Source organism: Plectropomus leopardus, chromosome 19, assembly GCF_008729295.1.
Source record: "Plectropomus leopardus isolate mb chromosome 19, YSFRI_Pleo_2.0, whole genome shotgun sequence".
Lineage (NCBI taxonomy): Eukaryota > Metazoa > Chordata > Actinopteri > Perciformes > Serranidae > Plectropomus > Plectropomus leopardus.
The window spans coordinates 21674467-21690291 of NC_056481.1; the positions used below are offsets into that span (position 1 = coordinate 21674467).

The 15825-nt window shown below is 38.1% G+C and overlaps 1 protein-coding gene across 3 annotated transcripts; it reads right to left on the reverse strand.

Annotated features, from left to right (window-relative positions):
• Window positions 1-95: 95 nt before the first annotated feature.
• LOC121959297 (transmembrane protein 273-like) lies at window positions 96-14139 on the reverse strand. 3 transcript variants are annotated; one of them, XM_042508546.1, is made up of 7 exons: window positions 14095-14120; window positions 11559-11699; window positions 8507-8560; window positions 5921-6028; window positions 5714-5739; window positions 4531-4610; window positions 96-270 (listed from the first exon to the last, which is right to left on the reverse strand). In XM_042508546.1, exons 2-6 carry the CDS (start codon window positions 11617-11619, stop codon window positions 4533-4535), a joined length of 327 nt encoding a protein of 108 aa, XP_042364480.1. In that variant the 5' UTR covers window positions 11620-11699; window positions 14095-14120; the 3' UTR covers window positions 96-270; window positions 4531-4532. The 3 variants fall into 3 exon arrangements, with proteins under 3 accessions (XP_042364480.1, XP_042364481.1, XP_042364479.1); XM_042508547.1 differs by lacking the exon at window positions 96-270 and having other exon boundaries at window positions 4327-4661; window positions 14095-14139; XM_042508545.1 differs by lacking the exon at window positions 96-270 and having other exon boundaries at window positions 4327-4610; window positions 14095-14115.
• Window positions 14140-15825: the final 1686 nt, after the last annotated feature.

The window sequence follows — 15825 nt, forward strand, 5'->3', positions numbered from 1 at the left end:
GTGTGCATGTGTGAGGACACACACATGCACACACTCACACACCTCTGCTTCTGGCGAGTGAGTGGGAAATGTAATTTCCTGTGCAGGACGGAGGGGAGGGGAGGGCTGTGTTGTTGAGATTGACGCCGAGCAAATCACACTTCCAGCTGTGGAGGACAGCGGGCGCAGACCAACGTCTTTTATTTTGGAACACACACATCTGCTGACACAGGGGAAGGAGGAGGGTGCTGGTGGGCGCAGTCTGTGTTTGTGTGTGGGCATCTTTGCGGCCTGCGAAATGATGGAGAAGAACATTTTATGAGGATTCATTCTGCATTTAATGTTACTAAATTATCCCACAAGTGTTAAACTGGTGTGGTTGCTCATCCTGCCTTCAAAATTGGTCCTAAAACCCCATATTAGTGAAATCGTTGTGTGTGTGTGTGTGTGTGTGTGTGTGTGTGTGTGTGTGTGAATCTATCTCTCATCATCTCTTGTCCCATGTAACGGGATCCCACAGTGAATCTTTGTACAGCTCTGGGTTTTTGGGACACTCTACAGGCTTTTATCAAACCTCAGAGAGCAGTGCTGTGAGGATCTGGGACACTTTTGATATACAGATAATAAAGGGGGCAGGCTGCAGGGGCCTCTTACGTGCTTCTAGTCTGGCGTCAGAAGTCCCCACTTTACCAAAGCTCTTAAACCTTCAGCGGTCCGTGCAAAATGTGGCGTCGTGTTCACCAAATTACGGCTCAAAACACTGTGTAAGAGCCCTTGCTTATGCATTTTATCTTCAACCCTTTGAAACCTGCACAAATTGGCTTGATTTCTCCTTCAGTTTATCAGGAAATTGCCATGTTCCTCATTGCCTTTTCCCCCCCAAGTATTTAAAAGAAACCAGACCTATTTGTTCCTTTTCAAAGGTTAAGTGCTTGTGAAAGGTACTTAAATGCTGCATAAGAAAACGACTGATCCAGGTTTCAAAGGGTTAATGAAGTACATCAGAAAAAATAGAAATTTGCAGTAGAAATCTGGTTTCTCTCAACATGCTAGTCCACAGCGCTGGAGTCTTCTAGTGTAAGAGAAACTTTGCAACAAGCTAAAAACTAAACATTCAGCATTTCATACCTGCATGAAGCTGTTATATTTAAGATCGTACATATCAAGCAGACACAGAACAACATTAATCTTCATCTAGAGTTGCGTCTCTTGTAACCTGATGAGTGCAAAGGCCCAGACACACCAAACTGACACTAAAGAAATAGTGGTGACTAAAGCCTAATGTTGTGTCGCTATTGCCTGTGTCCTGGCCAAAAAGTTGTGGTTGAACACACTATAAAGACTACTAACTAACGGCTAACTAGCGTGTGTCTTCTGCGCATGTAAGAAAATAGCGCTCCATACCAGCAGGCGGCAGTCGTCAGTTTTTAGCATTCAAAAGTTAAAACCGCAAGACTGATCAAAATAGTTTCAAGATACTTATTCGCCAGTTAGCACATTAACACAATATTAAAGGAACAAAGCTTATTTACCTTACGCCAAAGAACAATAACACAAACCAGTATAAACCCTTTCTGCTGACGAGCTCATTAGATCAAAAAAAATCTTACCTTATATAACAAGTTGGTTTTGATTTTCCGCCATCTTGATTTTAGTCATTTCTTTGCTTTCTTTAGATCCGTTTCTCTTCACTTGCGCTGAGTTAAACTGACAATTAGAGTACTTTCTCTCACCGACTGGCCATGGGTCCAACGCCAAATTGTCATGCTAAATCGTCCATAAAATAGCCAACAATGGCTGACTCATACCAACTATAGGTGTCACAACGTAAAAAATATAAAACCAAAACACTGACCTAACCGATGCTACAATCGGAGAAACTGCAGAGTTGGGTAATAATTCTTTGTAGCTTCATCATCAAGCGACAGGTTTTACATTCCACATTCTCATTTGATCCATTGTTATGATAAAAACATTGATGCTTGCAGCTTCAACAGTTCCTTCTGAGGATGGAGCCACAGTGTAACATTAGCTTAGTAATCAGGCTGCAGTAAACAGGACTTCTACAGCTGCAGCTCTGTCTCTATGAATTGTGCAATACAGAACAGTTATGAATAAATAGGTGAAGAAAGGACTACATCTGTTAGTTATTATTCGGTGTTTGCATATAGGATATAAGAGAAGGTTTTTTTTCTTTTATAGATTCTTTTTCATCCATCTGTGGGCTGCAGTCAGTCTCAAAAACTTGGCAGTGGACTCAAAGTCCTAATTAGGATGATATAGATCATATGGTAGAGTTGAAACAGTGCCAAAACAAGATATCTATGGCCTCAGTAGCAGAGGTGCTTGCAATAGCGTACTTGTGCAATGAGTTACATTTATATTAAACTGATATTTATACAGTTTGTGATGGTTTTCAAAGGTTGAACCTTGGCTTCAAAGCCAAAATAGACAATAAAAGTGAAATCACAAACAACCTCTATTCTGTGACAACTGGACAAACTCCATCTGCTGATGAAGATCATGTGGTGATTGAAAACTCCAGAACAGCTACTAAATTGACCTTAATAATGACAGTAATTTTGGTTTCGCAACAGCTAAAATCATGTTTGCCTTTTAATAAATCCCTTTGGATCACAAAAACATCTTTAAAGTGACTTTTTTTGGAAACAAAAACTGTTTTGGCTTCACCAGTAAAGTTAGCAGTACATTTCAAAATGTTAGCAAAAAATGTAATCTAAAATTTGGAAGCAGTCTTGGTCTACAGTTGATCAGTTGCTGTGCACTTCACCTCATATTTTGTTGGGAAAACTTGGAGGACAATATGTTTTTGAAGTGTAGTGATTCTAAGTTTGTTGCCCGATATCAGACAGTTTCCATCTTGGGCATTGCGTCTGCTCTTACTGATTCCCGTGGGGGAGAGGGATTCAACTTCCCCCCAACCAGTCACTAAAGACCCATGTATCCGTCTATATCTAATGTCAATTTAAGTTCACATTGATGCATAACTTTGCCAGCATTTGCCTGGGATTTTTGAGGGGAGCGGATCGAAGTGAAAATAAACTACGATGTCGGGGGTGATATTAAGAAGACATGTCGATTTAAAACAGCCTCAATAGCAATGTGTACCTTGTCTACAGCAGTCAGCATTGTTGTAATTACTATTCATCAGTTCCAGCACATTGTTTGAAAAAAGCATTGCAAGCATTTGTCCAACTCAAACATGGTAAACATCACTGTCCACATACTTCCATGCATCCTTTATGTTGGCATAAGTAAAGCCAATAGATGGAACTGGAGGATGGAGTCTTTGGAGTCTTTAAGTTTTTAAGCAGAAACAAACGAGGCGACAGTGGAGGACATCGTAATAATTTGTTCTGTTCTGCCATTTTTAAAAATCTCTTTGTTGTTTCCTACAGATAAATCTAGCTTGAACAATGCTACACTGGCCCCCGTGATATACCGTACTGGTGTTACTGCTCTGTTTTGTCTGTATCCTTAAGCTTTCAGAAAACATGCACAAATATGGACAAAATGGACGCAGAGTACGGACAGAAGGCTCCACCCGAGCCTGTATCTGACTTTGACCATGAATAAGCCCTTAGTCCCACTCAGTCAGTTTGAGCTCGATGGAATGGGCTTATTCCAAGTTCTGGATGCAGACAAAAGTTTGCACTCGTCTATACTGTATAATATCTTCCTTTTGAGTGCATTACAAACAGTGATTTTAAGAGTTTTTCTTCCTTTCTTTCTTTTCAAACTTTGCTGTTGTCTGATGCTTTGTGCTTGTCTGGATTACTGTTTCCTGCTAGATGGCATGCCCACAGTGCCAGTGCTATTAAACTATTTCTTTGAAAGATCCTGCAGGTGTGAAAATGTTACAAAATAAATCAAGAGCTGGGATTAATGTACAGTAATTCTTGTTTTGATGCTGACGAGAATGTTGCTTCATAAAGGGCCACTGGGACACATTATCAATATCCAGATGTGATTAATTATGTCATCAATTAAACCTCTGGTGTGAAGGAGAGTAATCAAAGTACCAAGATGTGTTAACAAGGCTGATCTGGTGCTCAGATTTGAAACTGGTATTCAGTTGGTTTAAGGCTGTTTGTTTTTTCTTCTTAGAGGCAACATCTCCCCCTTGTGGAGAATGTATGAATGCATGAAATGCTTAGTAGTCCAGAAGATTTCTGCTGAGTGCTGCCAAATAATCCAGTATGTGTGTCAGTGGGGCAGTTGGATTTTCACGAGGTAGAGTGAAACAATACATATATACACACAAATATTCAGGCTCTTAAATGGCTGAAACCTTAAATGCTAACTCTACAGCCAAATCAAAATGCATTACAAAGTCTCTTCAGACATTTATTATGAAAACCATAATAGTAATGATGTTATAGCCAAAAAATGAAATGAGGTAAAACAGATTGATGTTTTTGTGACAAAACGTGAGGCAAACGTGACAAAACAGCAGGCCGCCTGGTTGACCTTTCACCAAGATACCACTTTTGTGGGGGTCACATCATCCTGCAAATCACTCAGCCTGACCTTCACCACTGCATGTCACTGGACACCACCGCCATGGGCTGTTCTGATTGGCTGGTTTTTCTCAGATGGAGCATGTGAAGCTGTGGTTGAGAGTTCAAAAGTTATGGGAACCTATAGCTTTTGATAGAAACCTTTAATAGACAAAACACAAGATTCTTAGAAATGTGATTTTTTTGTATAATATTACAAAGTATTTGTCTGTCTACTTTGTCTGTCTTCACTCGACAATAATTCATGATTAATGCAAAAATTACGGAAGAGTATTTAGACCAAGCATATGGGGAAAAAATAGTGGAGGAAGATATTAAAAAAATGAAATGCTAAGAATAAAGCCTTAAAAAACTTTCAGTATTAGTTCCATACACAATAAATAAATAAATCAAAAGAGGAAGATTATTAAATTTATTCTAAACATTTTGACATCGTTTTCAACATTTTGACTTCATCTCATTTGATGTTTTGTCTTTATTCTCCACATTTCAGCTTTATTCTTGATGTTTTGTCTTTATTCTCCACATTTCACTTCATTCCTGATGTTCTGTCTTTACTCTTAACATTTCAACTTTATTCTCAAAATGCAAAAAATAAATAAAACATCTCCCTCCTCTGATTTATGTTTTCTTTTGCATGACACTTATACATGACACAAAATTCAACTTTGTTGTTGACATTGCCACCTTATTGTAGACATTTAAACTTTATTTTCAACATCTGAACTTCATCCTCATCTCGACTGAATTCTTAAAATGCAAAAAAACAAAACAAAACAAAACAATCTTCTCATCTGATTTATCATGTGTTATGCTTGAAACTAATACTGCAAGTTTGATTTTATTGTCAATGTTTGAACTTTATTCTCATCAATTAGACTTTATTCTTAACAATTAGACTTTATTCTCAAAATGATATACGGAAATCAAAACCAAAACCTGCCTCCTCTGATTAATTTCCTGGCATTTACACTGAAAGTTTCACTTTATTCTTAACACTTTGACTCTATCTTCGTAAGGCAAAATATTTAAATAAATCTTCCTCTTCTCATTTTTAACCCTATGCCTGGGCCTTACATTCTTCCATTGAAACAAAAACCAAAAGGGATTATTAAATTAAATATGTTTTGATTGTGTAGTAATTAGTATGTCTGTACTTTAATTATGATCAGTCTTTCAGGTTAACATCTTACCTGTGAAGGTCTCTTCATATTACCACCTGTAGAGAAAAAACTGTTTGAAATATAAGTACACCATTATGTTCATGTACAATAGCATACCAGAAATTTAGGACAATCTAAAAAGACAGAAGTGAAAGGAAGAAACAAGTTGTTAAATCATAAAGTTCACCGATTATAACAGTGAAATTCTGTAAAATGATCTCTTGGCCCAAACCTTACCTGTGTCGTTGTTACGGACATGTTTTCTGATGATGCATATCATGACAATAATGAATATGGCAGCTAAGAACATGCCGATCCCACCTCCAATCAAAACATACTTGATGTCTGGAAGGAAAAAAAAAAACAGCGGGCATCATCCACCCATGAACAAACAAGATGCAACACCTGTGACAAAACATAACATCAGTTGGGGAAATGCTAGTTCAAGTTCGGACCTTCTGACATGCCAAACAGCATTAAAGAGGGGGAAAAAGGAGAGGATGTTTGATTTCACAACTTGTTTACTCTGTGGAGGAAAAAGGTCTCAGTCATGGTGTCAAGCTCCTTTCCGAAAATTTATTGCGTCATCAGTGTTTGCAATTTGAATCCGGAACGTCTAGGAATCACTGTGGGGGCTACAGCTGGTTAGTGTGAGCCAACACTCTTGTGAGAGACTTCTCCCAAAAAGGGAATCGTCAAATTTCTGCTTAATTATTCACTACAAAAAAAACAAAGTGTTTGGAGGTTGTCCAGCTGTTGGCAACTGAGGCCAAGTTCAACAGCAAACATTAAAATAACCGACAATGTCACAGTATGACATTATAGAGCAGTTAATAACTCACATTAAAATAGTTTTGATATAAGAACCGATATCAAGATTAAATGATGAAAATAACTCAAATACCAGCCTATGACGACCATGAACCTCTTCTGTCATTTTGTAATCTTTTATTTTTGATGCAGCCTATTGTATTATCTAAAATGTAAAATATAATTTAAAAAACCCAATATCTAATTGTGACTCCCCATTACTGGTTGAGACCAGTTCAATTATGAAAAAAGGAATTACTGTTATTTTCACAAAAGTAAATAAAAATAAGCAAAAAATAGCATAACTGATTTCATTTTCTGCTTTCCCCTCCTTTTAATTATCGAATGACCACTAACATGTTGCAAGCCCTATGGTGTTTTTCCCGAGGTTGCAAAGGACTGATGTACTTAACGTTAATAATAAATGAAAACTCAGGTTAAATAATGAAAGGTCGGATTTAGTCAAGTCAATTGGTAGAAATTATACATATTTATACCTATGTTTACATTAGTTTATAATCACCTGAACATAAGATTCATTGTGTTTTTCTTAACTTAAAAGGTGTTTATTTTTACATATGGAGCAGGTCCTTGTCTTAGTATATAGCCATGTTGTCCTACATTAGAGTGCCCCAGTAATGAGTCCTAAAACCTGGAAATGAATCAGCATTTCTGCACCTCCGCTTCCTTCATATCAAAGTCAATGGGTTTTTTGAAAGGGGTTTTTGGACTGATATAAGGTCTGTGGTTAACACGTTTTGTTCTATGTACATCAGCAAATACCCCCTGTAAACTTTGAAGCTTATATGGGTCTTAAACAAGATGGCTGCTAACAAGTTTCTAAATGAGACTGCATAACGACATTGCAAAGAGTCACACCAAACACAGCTTTAAGGCCTCATACGACATGACTATATTGCAGTTCATTTATAGACTAGTGTTACTTCTGGTGATTACATTTAGGCTTCAAAAATCTTTAAAACAGTGTTCATTTGTGAAGATTATCTTGCTGAACAACACATGTAAGTATCATTAATGTTTATCTGTCGCAGAGCTTATTTTCTGCAATAATCCAATGCAATGGAAAAATCCCATAGGTTTTTTGACAACAGAACCACGGCAAAGCTAACTTCCGTGTCAGCCTACAGAAAAACGTTATCCCTGGAGAACTATTGCCCAGAACACACAAACCAAGCACCGTCTCTAGATAGGGCAATGCATTTCCGTATCAGCCACATCCAACTGTAATCCCAGCTTGTTAAAAAATATCTCCACTTGATCAGTACCGGTCAGGTCTACAAGTGACATGCTAGGTATCCTCCGTCTATTGCTGACATTCTGGGACACCTTGTTAGTGCACCTGTTAAATGTATTGTGTCTCTTCAAAATAAGCTTTTGTTTTTATAGGAAATGTACAGTTTCTGCCTAAAACCCCTCATTTTTAAGTTTATTTCCTTATGCAGCAAAAGCACGTGGTTAGTTTTCAGAAAAAAAAACCCATCAGCTCAACAGTAATAAATGAAACAAACAGCATGCTCCCAGGTGAAAGTCCAGGGCTTGTTGGACCCATCAACTGCTTCTATAGGAACTTTCCAGTTCCTTATATTACATTGTTACAGGCAGTGTATCATGCTGCTGTGACAGGTGGCTTTTGGCGTTGGTGTCTGACGCTGCAAACACTGACCAAGCGACAGTATTTGAAGAATTCAGGATGAGAATGAGCCATCAGCCACTGTAGTTCTGCTACACGCAACCTACAACTTCACTGCTAGGTGACACACTGGACCTTTAAATGTCATTTTGTAATTTAGCCAAACTGACCCTTTAAAGGTTTTGCTCTAAAAAATAAAAACTACACAGAATTTAATAATTGATTTTTTAACAGGAGCTTCTTTAGAAGATGACACTCTATTATATGGGTTCTATGTTGTTGGTGTTACAACAAAGCATACACTTACTGACTCATTGGAAATTATCTCAAAATTTTTGTATGTTTGTTACTTGTTGACTCACCCAGCTGTTCTGTAGAGTCTGCTCCATCTGCTCTCACACTCCTCAGCAGACAACCTGAAACACATTGTTTTCACTGAATTATTTTCAGGTCACAAAAACAGGAAGGAGTTAACGTCACAGTGCTGCTGATATCAGATAATATATTGGGCGTTCTGCACACTTGTACAATACTCAGGGATCATAACATCAGGCTTTCATGCACCTGCAGTATTGTGGAGTACTTTTTAACATTGTCTTGGCAGTAGCACGGTGAATGCCTTGCTCAAGGAGATGTTGGCAGTGGTCATTTTTCCTAGCCTCAGGTTCTCACCACTGAAGATATGAGCCGTCCTTAACAGGACGCGGTTAGAGAGGTTAACCTCTGAACTCTGGCTCCTGCCTGAGATAACATACAGTAAATACCTAAATTATTTCAAATACATTCTCAATATGAAGGAAATACATAAAAAAGGCTTGGAGGAACACACACTCACAGGTAAACACATACAGTTCACATATTTTATTTTATTATTTATTATTTAAGACCCGGCTGGACATGTGGCTGCTCGTCAGCACTATCACTATTTTTTTTCTCTTTGTATTAATTTTATGTCTCTCTGTGGTTGTTTTGCCCCTTGTTGTAGTCATTGTAAGTCTCTTTGTAGCTTTTTTGCACATATTTGTAGTTGTTTGCATCTCTTTGTAGCTGTTTTATAGGTCTTTGTAATTATTTTGTGTCTCTTCCTGGTAGTCGTTTGTGTCTCTTTGAGTGACGTTTTGCAGGTGGAGGCCACAGGGACCTCTGTCATTTTGAGCCTCTGCCCTTTAGGTCCATTCAGTAATCCATTCATACGTGCAATGTTTGCAACCTGAATTATGCAAAAACCCATCCACAGGGCATTGAAATATGTTCCCAATTAAATTAAGTCTAAAGCATTTATTTCACTATGAAAATTAAGGTAAACATTTAGATTACTGGCCAAATTGTCTACTAAGGAGTGAAAAATACTTAATGTGTCAGCTTATAGTGATCAAATGTGGCAATTGAAAGGTTTAAGTTGATTCTTGGTTCATGTTATTTTCCTCGGCTTGGTGCACACTAGCTCCATGTGATCATACACAGACCTCAACACAATTTAGCAGTTTTGGTGAGATTTTAGATAGCTGACATGCCAGGGAAATTTAAGTAGTAGACATCAAACTTTATGCCTAAATACCCTTGAGCCAGGCACTTAGCTGTTTGTGTTCAGATGCCAAAGGCCAGAGGAGCGATACTGTGGGTGGTGAGGCATGGCTGTAACTGAGAGTGGAGCAGGGTGTTGCTGAAACAGAGCATACAAGCTCAGCAAGCGGCTATCTTACATTTTAAAACCCTCAGTCGCATTCCTCTGGCAGCTCTACGACCTGGACTGTTGTTACTAAGTGAGATCATAAACACAAGTAAATCCAGCTTCAGCAGAAATCATTATTTCTTGTGGAGGCAGAAACATGCATTTTCCTTCAAGGAAAGCATAAGAACAGGTTAAGTACCTTCCTGAAGATCATAAACTGGAGTTCAAAGTTGGCTGTTGTAGGGTTTGAACTTGTGACTAGTCATGGGGCAATCTATGTGTTATGTATCAGTCTATGGTAATTTCATCTTAATGTGCCCTGAGTGTTGGGAGAGATAAGGTTTCCAGTGACCACAGAGCGACCTCTTACATAATATGTCCAGCAGCCAGACCACAGCCGGTCTGACAGCTCTCTGCAACTTCCAACTCGCAACCCAAGTCAGGACACAAATACAAGTCTCACGGAGAGACACTAAAACAACATTTACTACAAATAATGTTACATTAACATTGTTGTACTTTGGTAAAAAGCCTTAAATTGTCAAACTTAATGGACTGATTTGTTACGTTTTCATGAACCCTACCTTCCTTCAAAAGCAGAGTAGCAATGCCTTCATATTTTGTCGTGGTTACTGCCTAAAAATAGATCAGATAACCTAGCCTGCACTCTATGGCTCCAAATATAAGGGGAAAAGGCTGTATTTAAAAAAAAAAACTTTACTTAGTAGAAGAAAATAAACATTATTTTTATTTAAAACTAGCATAATTTAACGGGACAGTTTACCCAATCAAAAATACATATTTTTTTCTCTTACTTGTACTACTCTTTATTAGGCTAAATCGTTTTGGTGTGAGTACTGATTGTTAGAAGTATCAGCCCTAGAGTTGTCTGCCTTTTCTCCAATATAATGGAACTGGATATTAATATTGTCTCAATGGATTTTATTTTCCATCTTATGTTATGTATTCTGTGTATTCTATTTTTCTTCTTTTTTTATCTTACTTTTACCAGTACTATCGAGTGAATTTTATCCATGTGAAGATGCATTCTATGTTTTCTTTTCTGATTTTATTTTTATGTGTGGGTTATGTCTATATGTGTTCCATGTCTTCTCATGTGAAGCACTTGCTGCATGTAATTTTTTTGTTATGATGCACGTTGGGCTGCATTTCTTGTATGGAAGGTGCTATACATATCAATTTTGTTATTATTATTAGATGGCACTCGGCTTGTGGTCCACAAAGAGACAAAAGATCATGACAGGATGGGGAACACAGAAGTCTTGGCTTTCTACAACAAAGATACATAATGCTCTAGTTATTATGGTTCTCTTATTAGATCAAGATATATACAAGATTATGCAAACAGCAATCTCTCATGCCCATTATGACAGAGAATATAGACATCTTAGCTTTCTGCTGCAAAAGGAATGAATGCTCTAGCTATTATGGTTATTTTTTTTAGATCTATTAAAACAGAATCATACAAACAACAGCCTAAAGGGTTAGTATTGTGACTTGAACATTTCTTATAAAACACTTTATATCTATGAACAAGCAGAACATAGACACCGGCTACCTATAAAAAAAATAAAATAACAACAAATAATTCAAGAGGTTTTTGAGTAATGACATCAAAACCAAATAATGTTACAATTGCCCCCATTCTCCCCTAGTTACTGTCTTTTGGCTTCATATGGCAGTTCATCTTATTACTTAAAAGAAATATCCACAGTACTCACCAGTCATGAGGACAGTCCTGATGACAGCTGGCAAGCTCACACACATCTGCAAGGCGCTCATCTCTCGTGGTGTTTCTGGGTAGTGTGTTAACGTCTTGAAGTACTGTGAGTCTTTTCTCACACATAGTGACAAGCGGTTTCCTGAGTGTGTGGGTTTTAAAGCTTTGCTGATCAAAAGATTATGTGTTCATCTGATTTTGGTTGAATGTCCTATATGCTGCTGTATTGTGAATTTTTGAGAACTGCACAAACTTTTCAAAAACCTTTGGATGAAGCAAACTCTTTAACTTCATTCTAATCACAGCATGATTGTAAGAAAAAAAACTTGTTGAAAACACATGAAAAAACTCTGTATAGTGTATAGTAGGATACTGCATTGTTGTGTTAGACCTGTTTTTCATCATATCTGTGTCCCGGATTTTTTGGTGATGCACTTGAGTCATCCTTAACATAACTCCTCCTCAGCTCTATAATATGGAGAATAAGCCATCGCAAAGCTATAGACGCTTGTTAGCAGCTAACTCAGTAGCACAAAGCACACATGTCCTCTGAGCGCAAAAGGTGAGCCGCTGTGCAGCTACTGACTCTTGTTAGCAGCTAAACAAGTAGCACAGAACATACACACCACATACCAAACAAAAGAGCTGCTGCGCTAAGACAGACTCTCTGTCAGCAGCTAATAGCAGCCAACGTAAGTACGAAGCACACACCAAAGCAGACAGGCTAGGTAGCTGATTTGAGCTAAAATGACTGAAAAATACATTAGTGACCGATATTCTGTGTTTTTATGATTGTGGTATTTATCAGACTTGTTTATTCTTGTATTTATTAGACTGAAAGAACTCAGAGAGCTCGCAGAATGTAGCAAAATCACCACTCACACACACCACTAAACATATGCTAACACAATGTTACAATCTAACGTTAGTAGTAACCAGTCTCAGCTACTTTAGCGGACGTGCCCCCAGCGTGCTAAATTTTTCATGATTTTGGAGCCTAACTTTTTTAGACTTTACAATTTTTTTATCATTCAATTTGTTTCTGTGAGTAAACAGACAAGGCTGTTCTCAGAAACTGTTTGCATGTTTTTCTACGAAAAGTAATGCACCCAGATTCATACATAACGCATCTAGTCTTCCGACGACTCAAAGCACTTTCACACTACATGCCAAGTTCATGTGTTCACACACTGCTGGCTGGGGCTACCATACATGGTGCCACCTGCTACTCAGTAACCAATCACACACACACTCACACACTAATGGAACAGCCATGGGAGCAATTTGGGGTTCAGTATCTTGCCCAAAGATACTTTGACATGTTGACTGGAGGAGCCATAGACTGTACCGCCGATCTTTCCATTAGTGGAAGACCTGCTCTACCTCTTAGCCTCAGCTGCCAGAAGGCTGCAATCATGTGACCAATACCGGGAGTAAACACGGACGCTGTCCTGAGCAGTTTTGGGGTGGTGGATGGACGCGCATGAAACCTTGTGAACTTTGAGTCATTTGAAGGTGTGTCCTCACCATGTTTCTTTTCTCTAAATCTAACCTCCGCAACTTGATATTAATTACGCAACTGTACGTTAAGGGCACAACGTCATTTGTGGGCCGCTAATTCGTAAGATATCATTCAAACTAATCTATGAAGGTACATTGGACAGACTTATTATACATTGCTCCCCAGGCTTTTTGTATGTTTTATATTTTCAATCATAGCACTTCAAAAATCAAAGCTATTTTAATTCATGCCTTTTAAGTCTTCTCTATTCTTTCATGTATTTTCAGCTTGCACCTGCTGACTAAGAATCTTCATTCAGTGGTTGGCACTGATACATGTTGACAGATTGCTCGATGTAGGTTACTGATGTCTGAATGGAAAGATTTGTGGGCCAGATGTTGCAGCCATGATGCTCCTCAGATTTATTACTGGCAATAAAATATCACAGGTCAAGGTCTCGTTTGTCAGCCATGTGTAGCATCTTAACTCTTCATTCGATGGTGATGTAACTGCATTTTAAGCACATTATTGCCCCCTTTTTTAAGCCGCCTGCTGTATCAACCCTCAGTCTATTAGTTATGCAGTCCTGTCATCACTCCCTTCACACAGGGCGAATGACGGCTGGCTGTGTGAGAAAGTTATGTATGTTAAAGCTGCAGGCTGAAGGCTACTTCGATTTTTATTACTATGAAATTTGAAAAATACATTTCTTCCAAACAAATTAAAACATATCATCTTTGAATATAACGTAACATCCGTATTTCACACATTACAGCGACCTATTTGAAACTTTCATTTCATCATATACAGGAAATGACAAGTCATTGCAAAATTAGCTTTTGCTGTCATGCGGAAAAGTCATACAGGTGCTCTGAAACAAAGCTATCTCTGCATCACCTTTGTTCTGACGATACTGCCCACAATTCAGAATGCATCAACATAAAAAGCCTCCTATGTATATATTTCAATTCTCTGACACTAGATCTTAATATCCTCTGTATGTGATCATCCTCCAGCTGTTCTAGAGTTACCATACCTGGCTTAGTAGCCTGTCAGTCCTAAAGGCCAGTTATCCCTCTGCTGGACCGTCCCAGTTCTCAGTGGGCATGCAGGGGCATGATGAGCCAGCCTGCCTGCTGGCTCCCTGTGGTTTCATGGCCAACCAGAGCACATGTTAGTGTCAGTCATATTGGCACAAACAAAGACTGAGTCCTGACCCTACTGCATTGGACTTCATTCTTTGGTGTCCGTTATGCAACTCATCTTTCTGTCTGCTAGCTTTCTCTTTTAAAGCTATTTGCTGTTGTCTTTGTATAACAGGTGTGTATGATCCAAAGCAATCAAGTCTTTTAAGAATACTATATATTATTAATTAAGCTCCACATAGTTTATATTCCATGTACATGTTCCTGTGAATGTATTTTCTATGCTGTAAACTGTTAGCTGTAAACATTAGCATGCATTAGCTAGCATGAAAGTCACTGGTCAGAGCTGTTTTAGCTCACTTACTGTTGAGCCTAAATTATGAACCCTTAGACTTCTTCTATTGGACTCATTTGTCAGAGTGCCTCCATGCACAAACAAATGCTTTGGCATAAAATGACATATACTGTATTTACCACCTGCTGAAATACAAAATAAGACATTACAGTTACTCAAGCAGTTAGCCAACAGTTTGGAGGTATTTGCTGACTACAGACAGCTAGCTTAGCCCAGGTGACTTTTTGCATGCAGGCTTACCAGTTGCTACCTCGCTAGCTAAGAATAAACAACAGATAAATAAAACAACTTACTGGAAGGGCGTGTTCATCCTCTTTTGGTGGAGGCCAAGCAAAAACCCCCAGGGCTGAAAAGGAAGCCAATGTAGAAATGCCAAAAACAGTTCCTCAAATGTCCACTCGCTTGCTGGCTCCAAAACAGAGTCAATCCCCATAGACCCCAATGTTAAAATGCCCAACTTTACAGAAGAAATAAACATGTTTGCAGCCTGGTAGAAAAACAGTTTGGTCACTGCAGCTAATTTCAACATTTATAAGAATTGTATGGGGGATGAATTTTTATATAACTCATCTGTTCATCTCTGATTTTATTAAGGCAAAAAGTTATATATATTTAAAGGCGGTCCCACTTTGAGTGACAGGCATCAGAATGATCTTATCTTAATAGGTATTTACTGATGAACAACTACATTAAGCCAAAGTGAGTCAGCACTCAGCAGCAGTTGTACCAGTTGCTAGGTCGCTAAGAAGAAATAGCATATAAATAAAACTTACCAAAAGGTGTAATCATCCTCTTTTGGTGGAGAATAGCCACATGCACCCCGCTTCATCCCTGCAGTAAGTTAACACATCCAGGATCAGTTGCTCCACAACTCCTGCATGGTACGACAGACAGCAAACAAACAAAAACCTTGAAATTTCACAGCCTGGGAATGATTCCTGAATTAATTATTGAATTTTAAAATGTAGGCTAATTTGCACCTTATTCACAAAAAATATGAAATTAACTTTTTATGATAAAGCGACCAGATTAAAAAAAAAAAAGAAAAAAAGACAACCAAGGACATTCCTAGTTTGGCGGTCAATATCATTAAAATATTAAATGTAATTGTCTATAAAACAAAAATGTCTTTTGACAATGGCAAGTCTCTCTGTAATAAACTATGGTGCAGCTCAACTGATAAACTAATTCAGTTAGGGTATATATATATTCACACACATACATATATATATATATCATATTCTATTGGAAAATTTTTTTTTTAATA

What these genes read in the sequence shown, in the direction of transcription:
- LOC121959297 (XM_042508546.1), bottom strand. Translation starts at nt 11,619, where the DNA reads ATGAGCGCCTTGCAGATGTGTGTGAGCTTGCCAGCTGTCATCAGGACT. An exon ending in CAGGACTGTCCTCATGACTG is followed by an intron (nt 8,561 to 11,558) that starts GTGAGTACTGTG and finishes AATGTGTTTCAG; the next exon opens with GTTGTCTGCTGAGGAGTGTG. An exon ending in TGTCCGTAACAACGACACAG is followed by an intron (nt 5,740 to 5,920) that starts GTAAGGTTTGGG and finishes TTTTCTCTACAG; the next exon opens with GTGGTAATATGAAGAGACCT.